General features: G+C 32.5%; 1 protein-coding gene across 14 annotated transcripts in view; it reads right to left on the reverse strand.

Moving 5' to 3' along the window:
• The window catches only part of Stxbp5 (syntaxin binding protein 5), a 164,221-nt gene that overhangs the window by 83,033 nt on the left and 58,016 nt on the right, over positions 1-23,172 (reverse strand). For all 14 annotated transcript variants that reach the window (XM_078018936.1, XM_078018934.1, XM_078018933.1 and 11 more), the window contains exons 9-10: positions 21,628-21,751; positions 10,372-10,450 (exon numbers count right to left, since the gene is read on the reverse strand). In XM_078018936.1, coding sequence (XP_077875062.1) covers positions 10,372-10,450; positions 21,628-21,751 — 203 coding nt within the window. The remainder of the gene's footprint in view (positions 1-10,371; positions 10,451-21,627; positions 21,752-23,172) is intronic.

The raw sequence follows: 23,172 nt of genomic DNA on the forward strand, positions 1-23,172 counted from the left end.
CATAAGCAAAAGACATTTGAAGAACTTAAGAAAAAAGTGACAATTTTGAAAATAAAAATTATGCTTAAGTAAAGCTGTCTCTTTTGATAAATTTACAAATTGGACAACTGTAGAAGGGGTTAATTCTATTTTAGGATTTCAGAAATAAAAGAATCATTACCAAGTGACTATCAACCACTATTCTATTGTGTTAAATTAATTAGTAGTTTCTAGACACAGAGGCACAAACAAGTGTGTGGTAATATACCAAAACATAAATGCTGAGCTGAGTGTTTGCCTGCAAAAAGTAAATTTGTAAAGTTCCTATGAAGCACTGCTGCTTTGTATGCAGATATAAATTGAACTTGAACCTGTATTTTCACACCATGCTGACTTTCCAGGAAGAGCGGTCATTCTGGAGTACACAATGTAGTTGTAGTATTTAAGATATCCAAATAGACTTGTATATGATTAGATTTAATTAAATACATAAGAGCAGTTTTAATTTATTAGCTGTTTTAGTCAGCTTTTCCACTGTTGTGACTGAAAGACCCAACAAGAGCAATTTTAAGGGAGGAAAAGTTTATTTGAATGTTCACAGTTTCAGAGGTCTCAGGCCATGACAGCCAGATCCATTCTTTGGAGCTGAAGTGAGGCTGAACAACATGGTGGAATAGTATGGTGGAGAGAAGTGGCTCACAAGATGATCAGGAAGTAGAGACTTCACTCCCCAGATACAAATACACACCCCAAAGCCACACCTCCAATATCCCACCTCCTCCAGCCACACCCTGCCTGCCTTCAGTTACTGTTCAATTAATCCCATCAGGTGATTAATTCACTGATGGGGTGGAGGCTCTCATAACTATATCATTTCTTCTCTGAACCTTCTTGCATTGTCTCACACATGAGCTTTTGTGGGACACCTCACATCTAAACCATAACAATAGTAAAGATATAATTCCTTTATCCTTAAAAAGGCAATATAGGAAACACTTTAAAAAATACAGGTGGGATCTTAGCACATTAAATTGTTAAAAGTAACAAAATCTAATCTTTGAGATTAGACCCCTGTCTCTCACCATGCACAAAAGTGGATCAAGGACCTAGGAATTAAACTAGAGACCCTGGGTCTAATAGAAGAAAATGTAGGCCCAAATCCCCATCATATCACATTATCCCCCACTTCCTTAGTAAGACTCCTATAGTGCAAAAATTAAAATCAAAAATTAATAAATGGGATGGATTCAAACTAAAAAGCTTCTTCTCAGCAAAAGAAATAATCAGTGAGGTAAATAGAGAGCCTACAGCTTGGGAGCAAAATTTTACCACATGCACATCAGATACAGCACTAATCTCTAGGATATATAAAGAACTCAAAAAGCTAAACACCAATAAAACAAATAACCCAATCAACAAGGGACCAAGGAACTGAACAGATACTTCTCAGAAGGTGATATACTGTCAGTCAACAAATATATTAAAAAAAAGATCCAACATCTCTGGCAATCAGAGAAATGCAAATCAAAACTACTCTAAGATTTCATCTCGAGTCAGAATGGCAGCTATTATGAAGACAAACAACAAAGGTGTTAGCTAGGATGTGGGGAAAAAGGCACACTCACACATTGCTGGTGGCACTGCAAAATGATACAGCCAATATAGAAAGCAGTATGGAGATTCCTTGGAAAATTGGGAATGGAACTACCATTTGATCCTGCTATCACACTCCTTGGTCTATAAACAGCAAAGTACAGGGACACAGTCACATCAATGTTTATTGCAGCATAATTAATAATAGCTAAACTGTAGAAGGAATCTAGATGCCCTTCACTAGATGAATGGGTAAAGAAAATGTGGTATATATACACAATGGAATATTACTCATCAATAAAAGAGAATAAAATGATGGCATTTGCAGGTAAATGGACAGAGTTGGAGAATATAATGCTAAGTGAAGTTAGCCAATCCCAAAAAACCAAATGTTGAATGTTTTCTCTGATATAAGGAGAATGATTCATACTGGGGTTGGGAGGAGGAGCATGGGAAGATTAGATGAACTCTAGATAGGGCAAAGGGGAGGGAGGGGGCAAGGGGTAAAAAAGATAATGGAATGAGATGGACATCATTACCCTAAGTACACATATGAAGACATGAATGGAGTGAATATACTTTGTATACAACCAGGGATATGAAAAATTGTGCTCTATATGTATAATATGAATTGTAATGCATTCTGCTGTCATATATAACAAATTAGAATAAAAAATTTTTTAAAATCTAATCTTGGGCATACACTTATATAACTTCTACACAAGGTATTATAATGTCAAAGAGGGCACTAACAATCTATTAGATACAGTTTTCTAGTGATGTACGATTACACCACAAAATTATAAGAGTTCCCCTAAAAACAAAAATAATTAAGAAAAAGTAGCAGAAGTTCTGAATATCATTTTATGAGGTGGCCTGTTCTCTTCATTTGACCATTTACTACATGCAAAGCTATTTTCTACTTTATTATATGGTGCAGAGAGAGGACTTCACAATTGTGCCAAGGAAATATAAGTCAAATGGTATCTTAAAAGTAAGAAAGCAGCTGAGCGCGGTGGTACATACCTGTAACCCAGTGGCTCAGGAGGCTGAGACAGGAGGATCACAGTTCAAAGCTATCCTCAGCAATGGCAAGATGCTAAGCAACTCGATGAGACCCTGTCTCTAAATTAAATACAAAATAGGACTGGGGATGTGGCTCAGTGGTTGAATGCCTCTAAGTTCAATCCCCAGTATCCCCCGCAACTCCCTCCAGAAAAGCAAGAAAGTACATGGAATTTCTCCTAGTTAGGTATGATGTTTAGGAAGTAATGCTGGAATAAAATGTTCTTGTTTTGAAAGAATGAAGATGTTAGAGGAAAATCTGGAATGGATTATAGTATGTCAATCCTTGAAGAAAATGATAAAATAAAAATCAACCAACTCAAGATCAAAACCCTTTAGTTGACACAGTAAAAGTGAGAAGAAACAGGTGGGAAGATTAACTAAGGAGACATTTCAAATATGAAAAGTTTAAAGACTCAAAGAAGTTATTTTGGTTTGGATATAAGGTGTCCCCCAAAAGTTACTGTGCTAAAGCAGGAATGTTCTGACATAAAATGATTGGATAGTGAGAGCTGTACCTAATCAGTCCATCCTAGTTTGGATGGACCCAAATAAGCATAAGACAAAATGCAATGACTGCAAAGGTTATCATATCATAAACTTAAATGTATGGCCTGGAAGAAACTCTCAAACCCTGAGTAACTGAACTAGTTACATGAAGTTACCTGACATGTTAGAGGCAAAGAAAGATCTCTCATTTTCAGTTCACATTATGTGATTAGCTGTACTTAGTATGACTATAATTAAATTTAGCATGATGATCTGATAGACTAACAAATTTAAAAGACAATCCAGGATTTGACAAACTGAATGACTTGTCAGTCATTAGGATGATTCAATCCCTAACCCATGCTACCTCTGAGTCAATCTGGACTCAAACTCCAGCCTTAGCACTTTTTAGTTCAAGTTACTTCACCTCTCTAAACTCAGTATACATATCCCTAAATGGAGATGATGAAAGTACCATTTAACAGTGCTGTTATACGGTTTATGAAAGATAATGCATTCAACATACAGCAGAATGCCTGGCATACAGTACCTTTGTGTATAAGCACCTTTGTGTACAAGGGATTTTTGCTTTTTGGTTCCATTTTCTACAAAGAAAGAAGCTAAACCTTTTAAGTAAGAGGCTTCAGTTCAAGATATAGGAGGCGATTTTTGTCTCCAGTAAGGGCATAAAATTGCAAGAGGGATCTACTTTTGTTTCTGGAAATGAGCATGCCATCAAAATGAGTTTATCTCCTTGTTGCTATGGCTCAGCAAGAATTGGGATGGAGGACAGAGAGTAACTATAGAACAAATGTTCATGCAAAGGATTGGTAACACAGAGCAGAGACTCCATGGATAATAAAAGAAAGAAAATATAAACGAATCTGTATTACCAAATCTGTAGCCCCAGTACACTGTTCTTAATAGTCAATACTTCTGTAAATGAAGTGAACAATTCCACCATCTGTGGTTTTAGCAGGCAATTTAAGTGTGTCTGTGGGGAGGAGTATGATTTTGTAGAATAATGGTTAATGTGAACATAGAGCATTGTCCCAGATGTTTAACATCTACAAATTCTTAACTTGAGCAACAAATGCACCACTTATAGTAATTTTTGAAATAATATTTGAATATTTATATATTCACAGAAGTCAAAACTTGGGACTTAATGGATTTTAAAAAAGAAGTACAGTATGAGTAAGAATACAGTCTTATAAGTCGAGTTGTGCCATTTGTTTGCTGTATAATGTTTGGCAAATTACTCACGCTCTCTGCTTCAGTTTTCTCATCTTTAAGAGAAGGATACTGGTATTACCTGCTTCACAGGGCTATTGCTACAATTCAAGGAATTAGCATGTGTAAAGAAAGCACTTAGAACAGTAACTGATCCACAGTTAAATGCAGCTTAAGTGTTAAAAGGTATAGTAATTAAAGAACAAACTCCAGTTGAAAAGGAAAAAAATATAAAAAAGAAAGCCTGTGTTCTGGGGAAATAAACACCTGTGTGTACAAGGGACTTTGCTTTTTGGTTCCAGAGTGTCAAAATTCTCTAACTTGGTATCAGGCCTTGCAAACAGTAAGAGAAACTCAGTGTTACTGTTTCAGAATAATACTAAAATAGACATTTAGAAATTTTCAGAATCAGAATAACAACGATGTACACTGGATTTTTATTATACTCTGTTTTTTCACATTCTATATAGGTAACTCACCTATACATTTAGGTTTCCATTAAAACTAAAATTTAAGAAATTTAATTTAAGTTAATTTCTTCAGTGTGATTTTCTAAGTGACTAAATTGTTATATTTAACTGTGATAACATTAGCTTTAAGGTTCTATGACAAAGATGCTTTCCCTAAAGGTAGTGATTGAATGGAGGTCCTATCTGAATGAAAGGGTAAAGTTTCTAAGCTGCAAAGCCTGAGTTAAAATGTAAAGGACTAGGTATTGTAAAGTTTCTGAACTGCACACAGAACCTGAAATTCCTGAGGCAGTTAAGACAATGCCCGGTACTGACCACTTAGTTGTTTAATAACCTAGGACCCTGTGCAGTTTGGCACGTAGGCATTCAGGGCCTGAACCAATCAGTTTGAATGTATCCCCTCCTTAGGAATGACCAATCCCCCCCACACCTGTTCCTGCCAATGAATGTATTAATCAAGTTTGAGAGTTGTTGTTCAATTTTCCCACGCCTCATGATGATTTGTTCTGATGTATACAAAGCCCCCGCCCTACCCGAAAAGTGTACTTAAGCACTGCTTAACCTCTGCTCTGGGCTCTGGAATGCTCTCCTTTCTTGATTGAGCACGGAGCCCCAGCATGCTGGATTCTCAATAAATCCCCTTTTGCTGATTGCATGAGCCAGTTTCTTGGTGGTCTCTTCCTCCGACGTTCGCCGGACCCTTACATGAAGAGAAACTAACTCTCCTAATGCTCTGTAGCACAAAACTCTGAGTGGAGTTCATCTGAATATCCATTTGACAATCTGAACCCACCCCAACTTGCTTCTTGTTCAAAATGTGGCCCTGTCTACAACATCTTATGTAGACAAAGCGAAGAGGTAAGAAAGGGAAGGAATTAGAATTCATCAAATACCTATCATGTTCCAAACACATTATTTCTTTTACTCCTGTGCACATAAAGAAAAAAGGTTTACTGAAATAAAGCAACTTGCTGAAGATAATATAGTTAATAAGTGACAGAACTGGATTTCAATCAAGTCTGACAGTCCAATAACCCAATAAATAAATGGGCAAAGTAACTAAACAACACTCCTCAAAAGAAGAACTATGAAAGGTCAACAAATATATGAAAAAATGTTCAATATCTTTTATCAATTAGAGAAATGCAAATTAAAACTACACTGAGATTTCATCTCACTCCAGTCAGAATGGCAATTATCAGGAATACTAGCAATGATAAATGTTGGTGAGGAGGTGGGGAAAAGGGTGCACTCATACACTGTTCATGGGACTGCAAATTAGGGCAGTCGGGAAACCAGTAAGGAGATTCCTCAAAACATGAGAAATGGAATCACCAGTTGACCCAGTTATCCTACTCTGCAATATATATCCAAAGGAGTTAAAATCAGCAAACTGCAGTGATACAACTATATCAATCTTTGTAGCAGCACAATCCATAATAGCTAAGCTATGAACCTAACCTAGATGTGCATCAACAGATGAATGGACAAAGAAATTGTGGTATATATACACAATGGAATATTACTCAGCCATAAAATATGACTTTATGACATTCGCCAGTAACTGAATGGATCCGGAAACTCTCATGCTAAGTGAAATAAGCCAGTTCCAAACACCAAAGATCAAAACTTCTCTCCGATATGTGGATAGTAGCCCACAACAAGGGATGAAAGGAAGAATAGAAATTCAATGGATTGGACAAAGGGGAATAGAGGGAAGGAAGGGGAGGATAGGAATAGGAAAGAGAGTGGAATGAATGTGACATAACTTTCCTATTGAGGTTCTATCTGTAATATGTAAGGTCCTTCCTTACACATATGAATACACCACAGTGTATCTCAACATCCTGAATATCCAAAGACTGGTATCTTAATTATAATAAGATATATTCCATACTTATATAAATATATCAAAATAGGGCTGTGGTTGTAGCTTAGATGGTGGAGTATTTGCCTTGCAGCGTGAGGCACTGAATTCGATCCTTGGCACCAAATAAAAACAAACAAATAAAACAAAGGCATTGTGTCTGTATATAACTGTAAAAAAAAAAAAAACAGAAAAGAATATATCAAAATAGATTCTACTGTCATGTATAGCTAAAAAGAACAAATAAAAATAAATATCAAAACCTCAATTATTTCTAGTAAATCACGGCTTTCAAATATTTTCATTATGACCTATAATAAGAAGTTTATTTCACAATCCAGTATACAGATATAAAAATTGCACAAAAATTTCTTGAAAAAAATATCCTTGATGTGCAGTACACTGTTACTTCTTATTTTACTGTCTCAATTAAAAACTCATGGTCATAACCAATGAAATTATTCTCACAACACACTTAATGGATCACCATTATCTGATGTCTTTTTTTTTTTTTGGTAAATCACTGCAGTAAATCAGTGTTTCTCAGTTAAGATGGTTCTCAATCTAGGGAATAATACATGTCTGTAGTTATTATGAAGTCTAGTCAACCTTGGCACTTGTATCTCTGTTTTTGTCAGCAAGATAAAAGAATAACTGCATTTCAGATTTTTGTCAGAGGTAATCAAATGTTGTTTTGAAACATCTGATCCATAAGACAACTAATGTGTAAAGAGCATGTTATGATGGTTTTATACCTTTATCTAAACTTCATGAAAATTCTAGGAGTTGGTTAGTATTATGATAACCACTTTCCAGAAACAGCCACAGAAAGCTTAGTTGGTTTGTACCAGATTGCACACTACGTGAACAGTGAGGCAGTACTCAGATTCAGGTGATCTGGCTTCAGAAAGCACACTTTCCATAGCTCTGCTGATGGATGGTTATTCACCAAGGCATTCTACACTTACGCCACATTGCTTTCTCAAAGAAATTACTTCAACAGAATTGACTTAACATTTGATTTTTTGTTAAGACCTGGCCACATAAAGAATTAGTTCCATATCATAAATAAAACATCTTTTAAACTCATTGTTAATTATATTGTCACTATTCCCTATGTAAGGGAAAATCTAGTCTCTCTAGATCTAATGCATATTTTATTGAATTACTTCATTAGAAAATAAAACCTTTATAACATCTTGGTTCTATTTTTGTCACAGTTCACCACTGTCTAGAGTTCAATGCATTTATCATTTACAGCTAACTCATCACCACTACACTTTATATAAACTTTATATTAACATTCTAATTCTTCCCATTTGGCAATGTTTGCTAGAACCTAGACAACTAGAGGTGAGATGATGGGTAAGTCCTATAGTTTTATCAAACTCAATTTATTATGAGGCAGACATATACTCAAAAAATAACTTCATTATTAATGATATGTATAAGCTCTAGAAATGAAAATATTGCATGCTTTGATAGGCATGCAATACTGAAGGACCTAGTCTAGCAGTGAGTTCAGAACATCCTTAAGGTAATAACATTTATGCTGAGCTATAAAGGAGGAGACAGAACCTGTCCTGCTAGAATGATTTCTAGGCAAACAGAAGAAAATGTGTAAGTGAGGTGTTAAGGATGGCTAGTTTATAAAATTTGGTAACTTGCCAAGAGAAACTGATAGAACACATTTTGTTAGCATTTGCCTAAGACACTTGCTAGGAATAGGAGAAAAATGTGAGAGTGATGCCTAGCTGGCTTAATGAAGGGTAATCCTGCTTTAGCTGAGAAGGAGTAGTTGCAATTTCAACATCAGAATCTGGAAAACTATTTCAAGGAAAAAGTTGATGTAGTAAAAGAAAAGAAGAAACAATTTAATTTACTGTATTTCTTATCCCAGGTGAAAAAAAGAACTTGAGAAAGTGGAGAAGATATCACAAGAGGGTGAACCCATTAATCTAATATGTACAAATGCCTACAAAACATTTTCAAAAAATTTCACTTCTAATCCCATAAAAGGAAAAGGATTGCTGCCATCTGAAGAAACCTAGAATTTGTAAATATACAGAAATGAGACTGGAACAGGTAGAGCAGAGAGGGAAAAATCTTTGCTGTCAATCAATATTTGTTAAAATGAATGAATAAGAATTCAGAAGACAATAAACACTGTTAGTTTTTCTGATGCATCACAAATATAGATTTTTTATGGTTTGCCTCATCCTTCCTCTTCTTTTTATTTATTTTTTATTACAATGATTTTCATATTTTGTTTGTTGTAAGATAAATGTGACAAATAAAAATAAACTGGTGGCAGAAAGCATCCTAATAAAAAGTGGTTTCTCAACTATTTATAGTTTATTGTATATCAGGCAATATATGAAATGTTTTACATATATAGGTATCTCATTTAATTCATCACAACCACCTTTTGACCAATGAACCTATTATACATGTATGATAGAAATGAGGACACTGAAGCCAAAGAAGACAAATAATTCTACACCAAATGTTACATAATAGGAATGCCAAAGGCAATTAAATAGGTGCTAAGTCTCTTAGAGTCCATTCAATCTATTGTCTGAACATAGAATATATGTTGGATCTCAGGGGATAGCTAGAGAGGATGAACGAAAACATAATCCCAATCTTCCCTGTGTATGTGTGTGTGTGTGTTTAGCCTAGGTTATTTTCTCAAAAGAGAAGAGAACAAAGTTGAATTAGAGTAGGGGAAAAGATTAAAAAAGGGAATGTGACAATTCTAATACCAGTTTTTATAAACAGATAAACCAAAAATACACCAGATACACCAGCAGTTCTAAACGTTAATGGCACTAGGATGTCCTGCAGTAGAACTCTAGTTAAAAGGGATTGCTGCCCCTGCCGTCAAGCTCCAGTTTCTGTTCAGTAGGTTGGGGAGAGGTGTGAAATCTTAAAATACGCATTTCTAACAATTTCTCAGCTAATGCTCTTGGTCCAGGGACCATAATTTGAGAACCCCTATAGTATAATAAATAAATTTACTCTTATACAGATATAGTAAATAAAACCACACTAGAACATAAATGAAAGTATTCCTCTGGGAGTGAAAGATATTGAATTCTATAGATTTTAGAAGATTTTTTCCTTTATATTTTTAAATATAATATTTGATACAGATTTCTGTGTATTTAAATTATAAAACTCACCTACTTCTCATATCAAATTCATATAGTGAGTGTCAACAAATATAACTGATAAACTTCCTTTAATATTAAACTCTTTATTTTCATAATTGTCAAATATTCTTATTAGATTTAATTTCTGAAGACTATACAACTTTCATAATTAACACAATACAGCTAGGTTAAATTTTGAGTATTTTTTACACATTGCTTATTTCACAATTTTTACTGGCAAATAAACAATACTATTCCAAAGAATAATGTAAGAGAATATATGACATTGGACAAGAAAAGTAATTAAAATTTTCTAAGATACATGGTAAGACTACTAAGAATAGAACACAAGAATATTACCCTAAAGTCATTAATTTTAATTCTTTTATTAAATAAAGAAGGTATAAAAATCTAAGACTGGGCTAGACCCTTCCAAAAAAGCTTTTGAAAATAATGACAAAATAGACTTTTATGATATTTAAGTGATACAATGAATATTAGTAATGAAGTAAAATCTTACCCAGATCTCGTCGTTTTGAACTCCACCTTGAGGATAGGTTTGCATGGTTCTGGTTTCTTCCCGTCCTTTAACTGTTTTCCTAAAATATATTTTCCTACATTTAATTCTAAAATTCTACGATACTCTAAATTCTTGCATTGACAATTTATGAAATGAAAGTGAAATGTAATGAAATTCACCATGAAACATTTCAAAATGATTTTAAAAGATATATTTAATATAAAATACGATACTTTTAAATGATCAGGCAAAATTCAGTTTGAAATTCACTGCTGAAAATAAGTAAAATAACATTTATGTAATAAAATTCTACTATGAAAAAATGATAGTCTTCTCAATGTTCTTCATTATAGATAAGCAAAAGAGAACCTCAGTTTGCTAAATGAATTCAAAATTTAAAAAAAATGAATCTATATTACATTTTTATCCAGGTGTAACAGGCTATAAGATTAAATCCTATTTTAACAAATTCATTTATATTTATCCTCCTAAGTAAAATCCATTCATTATAATGTATAAAAGCTACTAAAACACACAAATCTCTATAAAATGTCAATAACTAATTTTGTAAAATAATTTTGATTTTGAATTTTGATATTTGCAAAATGTTTGAGATTTCAGTTATCTATTTCTAGATATTCATTGTAGAAACCACAAAAAAATTAAAAAAAATAAAGAAATAAAACAAAAATCTATTTTATCTCTTTTTTTAGTAATAATTACTCTCAACACTATTATACTTTTGGCAAATCACCAAACATGGGAATTGCCTTGGAAATCTCTGACACATACTCCTACCCTAACATTTCTTATTTGCTTTCATACTTTTATTTTTTCCTCTATAACACTTATTCTAAAATACTTTATATTTCACTGCTTTATTTTATTTATTTTTGTTGTTGTAGTTTGTCTAACAAACTAGAATGTAAATTCTGGGTAAGCAAAAATTTTTAGTGTATATTTTCCCTGTTGTGTCTCTAGTGGCACAAACCCTTTGACATATAATGGGTACTCAATAAACATTCAATGAGCAAATAAATTAATAATTATTTCCTTGGGATAAATTCCTAGAAAAAGGATATCTGGGTAAAACAGTATTCCAGAAATGTGCCTGTTTATACTTCCATCAACAATCTAAGAGAATATTTTGCCAAGGGCCAAGATACCAGAAAGATATAACAATTATGAACAAATTAGCACCAAAAATAATGGCACCAAAATATATGAAAATTAAATGTCTAAAATATAAGAGGGAAAATAGACATAATAATAACAGTTGGAAACCTCAATATCTTACTTACAATAGTGTATAGACAACCAAAAAGGAGGTGAACAAAGAAACAAAATTTGAACAACTTAAAACAACTTAGAGCCAACAAATATTAATAGAACATTTCATCTAACAGAAACAGAATATAATTTTCCCAAGTACATGCAAAACATTTTCAGGACGAACTGCATATTAGACCATAAAATAAATCTCAATCAAATTTAAAAGATAAACATACACAAAATAAGTTCTTCAACCAAAACAGAATGAAATTAGAAATCATTAGCAGGAAAAATAATAGAGATTCTAAAAAATATGTGAAAAGTAAACAACATATTGCTAAATAAACAATGGGCTATAGACAAACATCAAAAGAAAAATCGTGCTAGGTGCTATAACATATGTTAGTAATCCTGGAAACTTGAGAGGCTGAGTCAGGAGGACTCTAAATTTAAGGACAGCCTCTGCAAGTTAGGGCCTGTCTCAAAATAAAAAGGGTTGGAATGGGGCTAGGGTTGTGGCTTAGCAGTAGAGCGCTCACCTAGCATGTGCAAGGCACTGGGTTCGATTCTCAGCACCACATAAAAATAAATACAATAAAAGTACTATACAACTAAAAAAAAATGATCTGGAAAGTAGTTCAGTGGTAAAGTACCCTGGGCCAATCCAATACCACAAAAAGAAAAACAAACAAATAAACAAATAAAAAAAAAACAGGAAGAAGAAAAAGATAAATCAGGAACTACTTTGAAATAAAATAAAATAAACCCTTTAGCTACACTTACCAAATAAAGAGGCAGAAAACTCAAATCATAGGACCAGATAAAGAACTGTAAAGAAATCTATGAACAACTGCATGTCAACAAATGAGATGCCTTAGAGGAGATGAATAAATGCGCAGAAACACAAAATTATTAAAATTGACTCAAAAAGAAATAGACAATATGAATAAATCTACAACAAGTGAAGAGACTGAAAAACTAAAATAGTTTTGAGTTTTAACAGATCTATAAGGAAATGCATAAATTTAAGTATATAATGAGTTTTGACATAACTATGTACCTGCAAGCACTACTTATTGAGACTTCATTGTTTTCCCATTGATAGGAAATGTTAGCTGTACTATATGGCTTTTATAAATATGTCTATAATCTGTTGGTAAAACATGTAATCTTGTCTTAATTTAAGATCCTAGGATCATCACTTTCCTTCCTTCTGAAGAAATGATGGTTCAGTGGACCCTGAATGTCCAAGAGGAAGCTCAATTTTCAGAACCAAGAAGAGATTAGTGGTAGATAAGATGTAAGGACTGGAAAGGAATGTAGAAGGAAAATTTGACTATTGAGGTAGGAGAAAAAAATAAGAAAAAAGAAAGGTATAAATAAAATTCTAAAAAAAATTACAAAGCTCTAATGGAAGTGTCAGACTGGTATAATTTGGACTCATAAGCCAGGCACTATGAGTGGCACATGTCTATAATTCCAAAGACTCAGTAAGTGGAGACAGAAGGATCAAATGTTCAAGGTCACCCCAACAACTTATAGTAAGGCCCTAAGCAAAGATGCCATCTCTAAATAAAAATTAAAAAGAGCTAAGGATGTAGCTCAGTGTTAAAGTATCCCTAGGTTAAATTCCTAGTACCTAAATAATAATAATAATAAATTAATAATAATTGTCATTATTTATTACCACTTCTTATTATTTGGTATCACAGACCCAATTTTACATTTGTTTTCAAAATTATTATGTTATAGAATATTTTGTTTTTATTCAGAAATAAGTCATTAACTTATTTCAATATTCAGTGATTTAGTAGCTAGAACAATTTTTAAGAAGGTCATTAAAGGGTATTTTTATTGAACTCTTGCAAGACGGTATTTGCATATCTTGCATACAACCTGGCTAGGTATAAAATTATTTTTTCTTGCTCAGTCTTCATGTTGATCCTTTTTCTAGCATTTAGACTTGTAAAGTTGAAAGCTAGTTTTATTGTTGTTCCTTTAAAGTTAACCCTTTTTTCTCCAGTTAAAAATTCTAGTAATTTCATTATCTAAATAAATTTTTTAAAAAAAATGGCTGTTTTTCTAGTTATCATTCTTTGCTAATATTGCTTGGAAACCAGTGAATATTTTAGATTGGCATATTCTGATACTTCTCCAACTAAGATGTTTTAAAAAACATGTTACTGATTACTGCTCCTGGTCCAGAAAGATTAAATTATTCATCTGTATTCTCACACTAACTATTTTGTAAACCAAGTAATAAGTCATAGATAAATAGAAGAATATTTAGAAAATTACCAGATTTCATTCACCAGGTGTCATTTTACTTAAGTGCTGTAGACCAGCAGAGCAACAAGGTGTTTCTTCTACCTGAGAACTGCCTTAACAAGTCCCTGAAAAGATCTGACTAATTATAAAATCTAACTTAATAAATCACATAAACCTTTATGCCATCCACATACAATTTCTTTTCGTTTTATAAATGTCCTTTTCCTATGCCCACTTACCAACCACAATAGATATTCTGCCACATGAACTGGTCTGAGCTCTACTAATTCCAGAATTTCAGTCATGAATTTCCATTTCTTCCCATTTCCTCTGTCACAACTGAAATCTTCAGTATTAACTGTTTATTAATGTAAGCATTTAGTTATTGTGCAACCTCTTCTGCCTTCAGGTCACCTGATGCACTACTATTTAAAGTGATATTTTCCAAGATGCTAATTGTGTATTCCTCACTGTAAACTCATTTACTAGGCTTCCTTCATGAAGTTCAAACATTGTAGCATACTTTGATGTATAATCTTGCCTCTATACAGTTTTTTTCATTTCCTGCTTTTACCTCAAACAAATTTTAAACCCTAACACTTTTCCAAAAACACTGCTTATGATTACATCTTTGTGACTTTGTATTTTTTCACTAAAACAACCTTGTCCTATTGTTTTCTATCGAACCCCTTTCCTTAAGACCCCACTCCTATGTCCTGAATTTGTGAACTATTTCTATACCCTTCACCCAAAACAACACCACTATTTCTTCGTTTTCACATCTTATTGTTATAGTTATAAGTTTATAGATCATTTTCATTCACTTGACTATGAACTCTCTAAGGGCAATCTACTCCCAGCATTTAATCTCTAGTGCATAGGAGATACTCAGTACAATGTTTCTTAAATGAATAAAGATCGATTTAAAATAAAAAGAATGAAGATCAATGACAAAAACAATTACTAAGTTTTTCATATTGCCAATTAGAACACAGGACATTTTCTAACTGACACAGTTGTTACATTGTAGTTTTGCTTTTTCAGTGTAGAGCAGCTGTCCAAAATGGTAGCCACCAGTCACATTTTGTTGTTGGGTACTTGAAATATGGCTAGTCCAAGTCAAAATGTGCTGAGACTGTAGAATGTATTCCATATTTCAAAGGCCTAATACAAAAACACTGTGAAATATCTCAATTTTGTATGCTGGATTTCATGACAAAATACTACTTTTGCATATAAGGGTTAAATAAAAGTTAAAATAAATAATATCAATTTTAACTTTCATTTTACTGTTTTTAATGATTACTAATAAATTAAAATTAATCTATGCAGTTCACATTACATTTCTATTGAACAATGATTTTCAAAAAATACAATGACAAACTAGAAAATCACACTGTTGATGTTAATATTAGTCTGAAACAGGGACAGAAGGGTGAACTTCTCTTAATATATATGGAGACAGAGTTGATTTAAAGCTAGGGACTGGATATATCTGAATATCTGGTTTTTGATTCTTAGCTAAGATTTAAGGATGGTGGGATTTTTGATGAAGTGTTCAAGTCCTAAAACTTCCTTGTTAACCCTCAGGGCACTGACAGGCAAATTGGATGTATCAATTAAAAGGCCTTACTGAGTTTCTCCTGGAACTATCCAGAAGCCAGATTTTGGTGGATGTACTTAGATACTCAGCATAACCATTGTGTGTCAGTAAGTGCCATGGGGAGCCTGCTTATAGGGGATGTTTCAGAATGCTTATCCGCATTCTTTTCTCTTGCTATATTATATTCTTTGCCTTTAAATAAAAGGCTAATTTAAGGATGCTAAGAAGTGTGGTAAGTCCTTTCTGGAGAAAATTTTAAATTCTATAAAGAACTAAAGTATGGATTTATTTTATGCTTCAGATGAATCTTAAAAGTAGATGAACAGAATTCTGTGCATATTTCATCCTAACTTGAATTTTTCTTAAAATTTGATTCTATTTTTTCTTTAGTGACTCTTAATAGTATAAAAGTTCCCCAATCTTGGTTTACTTGTTGATAAGTAGATTGATTGTACTGATGAATAAGCTCTAGAAACTAAATTTAAAATGTCATTTTCTATTTTAGACATCTATTGATTTTGACTGCTTAGGATCTCCATTTCCTTAGGGAATCATCTGATTCTGGCAAAGTTGACAATCAGAAAATCTCATTCTGCTACATCCCCAGGGCTTCATGTGGGGCACTGGCCCAACAAAACACATAACAAGGTCACAACTTCAAGGTTAAGAATGAGCCATCAAGTTATTCCTCATAAATAATGAATAACGAAAGCCTATCTGTCACAGTAGAAAAACAGACCAAAAGAAAGCAGCAGAGTCTACCCCTACAAAAATACAGAATCCACAGTTCATCAAGATGAAATGACTTTGCAGAACCTACATAAATTAACTTCTGCTTACTTTTTACATATTCATAAAATTTTAAACCTTAAAATTCATCTTATTCAGGGGTTGGGGTTGTGGCTCAGTGACAGAGCACTTGCCTAGCATGTGCGAGGCTCCATTCAGCACCACATACACATAAATAAATAAATAAAACAAAGGTCCATCAGCAACTAAGAAAAAAAAGTTAAAGAAAATTCATCTTGTTCAATCCTGCCATTTAACATATAATGAAACTAAATCCCAGAGAATAGAAATTATCTCCACAATGTATTTCATATGTAACAAGGTTAGAATAGGTTTCAGGTTTTTTAGTTGCCAAGGAAATGTTTTTTGATATCATAGAAACTGGATTAAAGAGAGCTATCACATTTTGTTTAAGGAGTCAAAAATCACCTATTGTGTTTTATAGTGAATAAAAATTTAATTTAGCATTTCTAAAACTTCTCTGACATTTACATACTTCTTAGACCAAATAACTCATCAATAAGAAAAAAATAAATACTATTTGTGAACTATATTTTTGAAAACTAATCTATCCTTCCAGATTTGTATTTACTAGAATCACACTTATAGCACCTAATAATTTCCAGGTACTTTTACTTACATATTGCTTATATGATTCATACCTAGAATAGTACTTATCATACAGTGGAACCAATAAACATTTATTGAATGAACATATATAATCCTCACAACCACGTGAAGAGGCCATATTAACTTTCATTATTATCTCTATTTATACATAAGAATAATGAGGTTCAGAAACATTAACCAACTTCACAGAACCAAAAACTATGGAACTAAAAGGCTATAACCACATGTGTGTCTTTTGGAGTTAAAATCTCTTTAGGCTAATGTAATAATAAATCTTGTGAACACATTCTTCAAGGCTATCTTGACCTATTTTAAGTATGAAACCCTATAACAATAAACTTTAAAGTAAAATACTAGTAGGAGTTCAATTAGTTCCTGACTATCAAGGTAATACTATAAATGCTTTCCAAGACTAAGATACTTGAATAACTATTAGGTAGGTTTAAATTTAAAAAACCAAAAATGTACAAAATTTTAAATGTCTAGTAGATTTAAATTAATTTGCCATAGATGTTTGGCTAAAATTAAGATCAAGAGACCATAATAGAAGACAACAATGAGAAAATAAAGAACTAAATTTATATATATATATTTTTTACCTTTATTTTATTTATTCATTTTTATGTGGAACTGAGGATTGAACCCAGTGTCTCTCACGTGTTAGGTGAGTGCTCTACCACTGAGCCACAACACCAGCCCCAAAAGAACTAAATTTCAATTCATCAACAGATAGTTGTTATTCTGAAAATTATGTATCACAAATATCATATGTAAAGAACAGATACACATACCACAACAAGATATATAAATCATATCTCTGTACTTTACTATATCAAAACGGACATGACTTTGCCATGGAACTCAGTTGTGAACACAAAATTGCTTTAGTAGGTTATATACCACCAACAATAAGTTAATAAGTAAGTAATAAACAAGAATAGAACTCTTAGAATTCATATTTTAAAAGTATGAATTATTTGTATAAAATAAAATAATACTATTTTATCTTTTGGGGATTATAAAAGTTATATTTATTCACCATGGTACATTTACTGCATTCCCCTACGAAAAGGGAGAACTATTTTTGTATCCAATTTGTATATATAAAAGTTTGTACAAATTATGTGTAGCACATAAAGGCCTCTGTTACACCTAAAATCCAGATACTACTATTTGGGTATTCCTGCTTCAGGATCTCCAGTTTATCAAGTCTGTTCCATAGAAAATAAAAACTAGAATTATACGCAGTCTTGCTGTTAACACTTAGAAATTATTTTAAAATATAATAAAATAAAAATTTCCTTAACTTTTAAACTCAAAAAATTCTATAAACTGGGAGTGAATACATTTTGTTAACAATTTTAACAGTATGACAAATTCATACCTTATTGTAGTTCGGTTTTTATAATTTTTTTTTAAAAAATCACCTTAGTTGTGACATTATCTTTCTAATTTATGGCTATTTCAAAAGGTCATTGTCAAAATATTTACCGAATACTTTAAAAAATAATAACATTCCTTGACAAAATAATATAACACCTTAAGGAATCAGAAAATACTAAATTTCTTTGGCTATGCAACTAAAAGGCCATTCTTCCAACAGAATAGAGCATAGTCACTTCAGAAACACTGTAAAAAAACAAAGCATAACAGAAATATGCATACAAATCAAACACTATTTTATGTAAGTAAATAAATAAATAAAATAAAATTCTGATCACCTACATTTAGACTACTATATTGGACAACAAAAGCCATATTTACATTTTGTTTGGATTCTAATTCTGAGAAAAGATAGTAAGTCAAATATTCTTTATCTTACTGGTTTAAAAATAATTTTAGCTAATGATCCTTTTCTAACACACTACAAACATTGTAGAGACTGACTTATATGACTTATAAAGTCAGCTCTTAAAGACCTGTTCGTAGTATAAAAAACAAAAACAAAAACAAGATTAGATTTTAAAAAAAAGTTATTACTTGGCAATATTAGAGTAATAATTGAGCTAGGAAACATCAATAGATACCAAAATTAGAGGGAAAAAGTCTGATGAGTAGCAGTGTGTACATAATCTCAAAGAAACTAATTCATATCAACATACTTATTGATAATATAAATTAAAAATTCTTAATTTCAAAGGGAAAAAGAATAAGTTTATAGTAGCGACACAGCACATAAATTCCTAATCAAGGAATCAAAAGATACAGCAAATATGAGAGAAAGAAAAAATAAGTTTGGGGTTAGAGGTGGAACTCGGTGGTAAAGTGCTTAGCTAGCATGAGGTAGGCCCTGTGTTCCATTCCCAAGAGCACACACACAAAAGGTTTTACTTGAGAAGATGTAAAAATAATAAGGACAGTGGAAGGAGACGGTCATCATTATACAAAATTCATGTATGAAGATGTAAATTTGGTGTCAACATAACATATGTACAAACAGAGATTTGATAAACTGTTGTATAAAGGTGTATTAAAATTTTAATGCAAAAAATTATGAATGTAATGCACTCCACTATTGTTATGTATGTAAGAAATAATAAAATAATAATAAAAAAATTAAAAAAAATAATACATTATAATCTCTCTAGGATATGCTGCCAAAAAAGTGCAACCTGAATGTAATCATGAGAAAACATCAGGCAATACTGAAGCACATTTATGTACAAAATAAGTGCTTAATAATTTTTATAATTTACCTGATATGAAAGTTAAAAACCAAAAAAAGGGCTCAATAACTGTTCCAGATTTTAAAGACTGAAGAAACATTGCAACCAAATCTAATTAACATGCAGTATTTTCTTATAAAAGACAAAACTTGTTGAGAGGAGAAAATTTTATTAGGAAAAAAAAAAAATATATATATATATATATATATGGGGGGGCATACGCGCGCGTGCACACACACACATCATAGAATAATTAGGGGTGATTGGGCACTATAGCAACTATGGTTTCAAAGAGAAAATGCACTTAGCGCTTTCTTTTTATTGCAATATTGCAATGCTGGAGATTGAACCTTGGGTTTGCAAATGCTAGGTTAAGTGCTCTACTGCTGAACTATACCTCCAGTCCTAGTACTATTCTTTGAAAGAAAAAACAGATAAACTTCAAGATGCAATAGCATCATTATATATTTCTACTATCCTTGATATTAGTTATATTTTCTTCTGAATTTGAAAGGAAAGGTGTTTGAGCTAACTGCCCTTATCTCTACTTTTTGGGTTTTCTAAATTTTCTAGATTTCCCAGTGGGGTTAGAGGATTCTAAGACTTATGAGAATTTTTAAGAGTATCAACAAGATTAGGAACCTAGGCATTAATGAAAGAAAGAAGAAAAATACACTAAAAAAAACTAGAACCTACTATCATAAGGGATATATTCTAGATTCACTTGTAAATAGCCCTGCTGCAAATTTATTAAAGTAAGTGTTTTCCAGCAGATAATTCTTATTACAGAGCAATGGTAGAGTATATCTTGATGTCAAGAATTGCTATTCTCACATGAACAGAAGCCTAAAAACCCATACTGCCACAAACAGATAAAATTTGTTTTTAATTTTACTGTTTCTTTAATATCAATATAGCAATAACTTAGAATATTTAGAAAGTAATTATTTATATTTAAAGCAAGAAATGAAATATTAGCAATAGCTATAAAGATTCTCTTTTATTATTATCAGTTTATAATAGTTTCTTTAAATGTGATTTCTCTAAATTTCTCAGGAAGAATTCTCTTGGATTAAGGATGGAGAATTCAGACTGATCCAAAAAAATAGATTCAAAATGAAAAGAGGCCTTCTTAATTCAGCTTTAATAAATAACCTAGTACAATTTTCATAGCAGTTTTTAAAATCCTATTTATACAGAAAAAAAAGTTAATACAGCAGGCCAGAGACTGCTATCCCTAGAAAAATCTACTTGCAAATTAACCTTTTGGTTGGTGTCTGGGACTTTGCCTTTTGAGGCAGCTCCCATTATTACCTGACTGATACGATTGGATCACTGTGCCCTACTGTTGAACAGAGAAAGTAGTTTATGCTGAACCTCTACTTTCCTTCTGGAAATCTGGAATTTTGGTACATGCTAAAGCCTATATGACGAACAATAAAAACGCACAGGCTCAGGTGAGCTTATTTGATGGATAAAATTTCTCACATGTGGTAACAACAACTCACTGCTAGAATGATGAAGCATGTTCAACATAACTCCATGAGGAGAGGGCTCTTGGAAGACTGAACTTACTTTTCTCCATACTTTACACAAGTGCCTTTTCCCTTTGACAATTTTGCTCTATGTTCTTTTGTAGTAATAAATCACAATTGCAATATGACTATATGCTGAGTCCTGAGAGTCTTCCCAGTCAATCGTTAAATCTGGGATAAACTGGGAACACTCAAATCCCAAATTTAATGTATAAAATTCATCCTATAGAGCTACGCCTGTTTCAAGCACATTGTTTCATATAACACTGACAACTTGCAAGTGATAGCTTTAAGATGACAAAAGCTTAGAGTCCTACCTCACTCAAAAGACCATTTGCTTTTTGGATTACTAAAGAAATGATATTCAAAAGATGAAATATCATATTAAGTAAATACAACATTCATTAAAAACTGGACAAACACAAAAGCAAACTCAAAAAACAAAGAGTTTATGTTATAATCCAAGAAGTACTTAAAATCAAGGTATTCTTACCATGTGGTGTGATTGTCTGTACAGGCTTAGCAGGGGACCTCACATTCCAGATGGTCAAGGTACCATCTGAATGACTGCAAATAAATTGTTTTCCTTCATGATGCCAAGCAACAGAGTGAATAGCCTAAAGAAGAAGGAAAAAGAATTTCATTTTTCAAACTTATTTAAATATCAAACCTATCATGAATAGTTTTATAAAGAATTTTTATTTTAAATTCTTTGTATATTTTCCAAGCTGAAATCAATGTTAACTTTACTTTCCCAAAATTTAGCATTCTTGAAATACACAGAGATTTTATTTCATACTGACAATGTTTTAATTCCTTTCAATTATTTTACCTCTTTTTTTATTTATATATGACAGCAGAATGCATTACAATTCTCATTACACATATATAGTACAATTTTTCATATCTCTGGTTGTATACATAGCATATTTACACCATTCGTGTTTTCATATCTGTACTTTGGATAATAATGATCATCACATTCCACCATCATTAATAACCCCATATCTCCTCCCTTCCCCTCCAACCCCTCTGGCCTATCTAGAGTTCTTCTATTCTTCCCATCTCCTGCTGCTCCATATCCCACTATGAATTAGCCTCCTTATATCAAAGAAAACATTCGGCATTTGATTTTTTGGGAATGGTTAACTTCACTTAGCATTATATTCTCTAACTCCATCTATTTGCCTGAAAATGCCATTCTCTTTTATTGATGAGTAATATTCCATTGTGAATATATGACATATTTTTTTTTTATCCATTCATCTATTGAAGGGCATCTAGGTTGGTTCCACAGTTTAGCTATTGTGAGTTGAGCTGCTATAAACATTGATGTGCCTGTGTCCCTGTTTTTAAGGCCTTTTGGGTATAGGCTGAGAGGGTCAGCTGGGTCAAATGGTGGTTTCATTCCTAATTTTCCAAGGAATCTCCATACTGCTTTCCATATTGGCTGCACCACTGTGCATCCCACCAGCAGTGTATGAGCGTACCTTTTCCCCCATATCCTCGCCAACACTTATTGTTATTTGTATTCATAATAGCTGCCATTCTGACTGGAGTGAGATGAAATCTTAGAGTGGTTTTGTTTTGCATTTCTCTAATTGCTAGTGATGATGAACATTTTTTCATATATTTGTTGACTGATTGTACATCATCTTCTGAGAAGTGTCTCTTTGGGTCTTTGGCCCATTTATTGATTGGGTTATTTGTTTTTGTGGTTCTTTATATATCCTAGAGATTAGTGCTCTATCTGATGTGTGAAGGGTAAAGATTTGCTCCCAAGATATAGGCTCTCTATTCACCTCACAGATTGTTTCTTTTACTGAGAAGAAGCTTTTTAGTTTGAGTCCATTCCATTTTGATTCTTGAATTTAATTCTTGCACCACAGGAATCTTATTAAGGAAGCTGGGGTCTAATTCCACATAATGGAGATTAGGGTCTACTTTTTCTTTTGTTGGACGCAGGGTGTCTGGTTGTATTCCTAAGTCCTTGATCCATTTTGAGTTGAGTTTTGTGCATGGTGAGAGATAGGGGTTT

Source organism: Ictidomys tridecemlineatus, chromosome 8 (assembly GCF_052094955.1).
Source record: "Ictidomys tridecemlineatus isolate mIctTri1 chromosome 8, mIctTri1.hap1, whole genome shotgun sequence".
Classification (NCBI taxonomy): Eukaryota; Metazoa; Chordata; class Mammalia; order Rodentia; family Sciuridae; genus Ictidomys; species Ictidomys tridecemlineatus.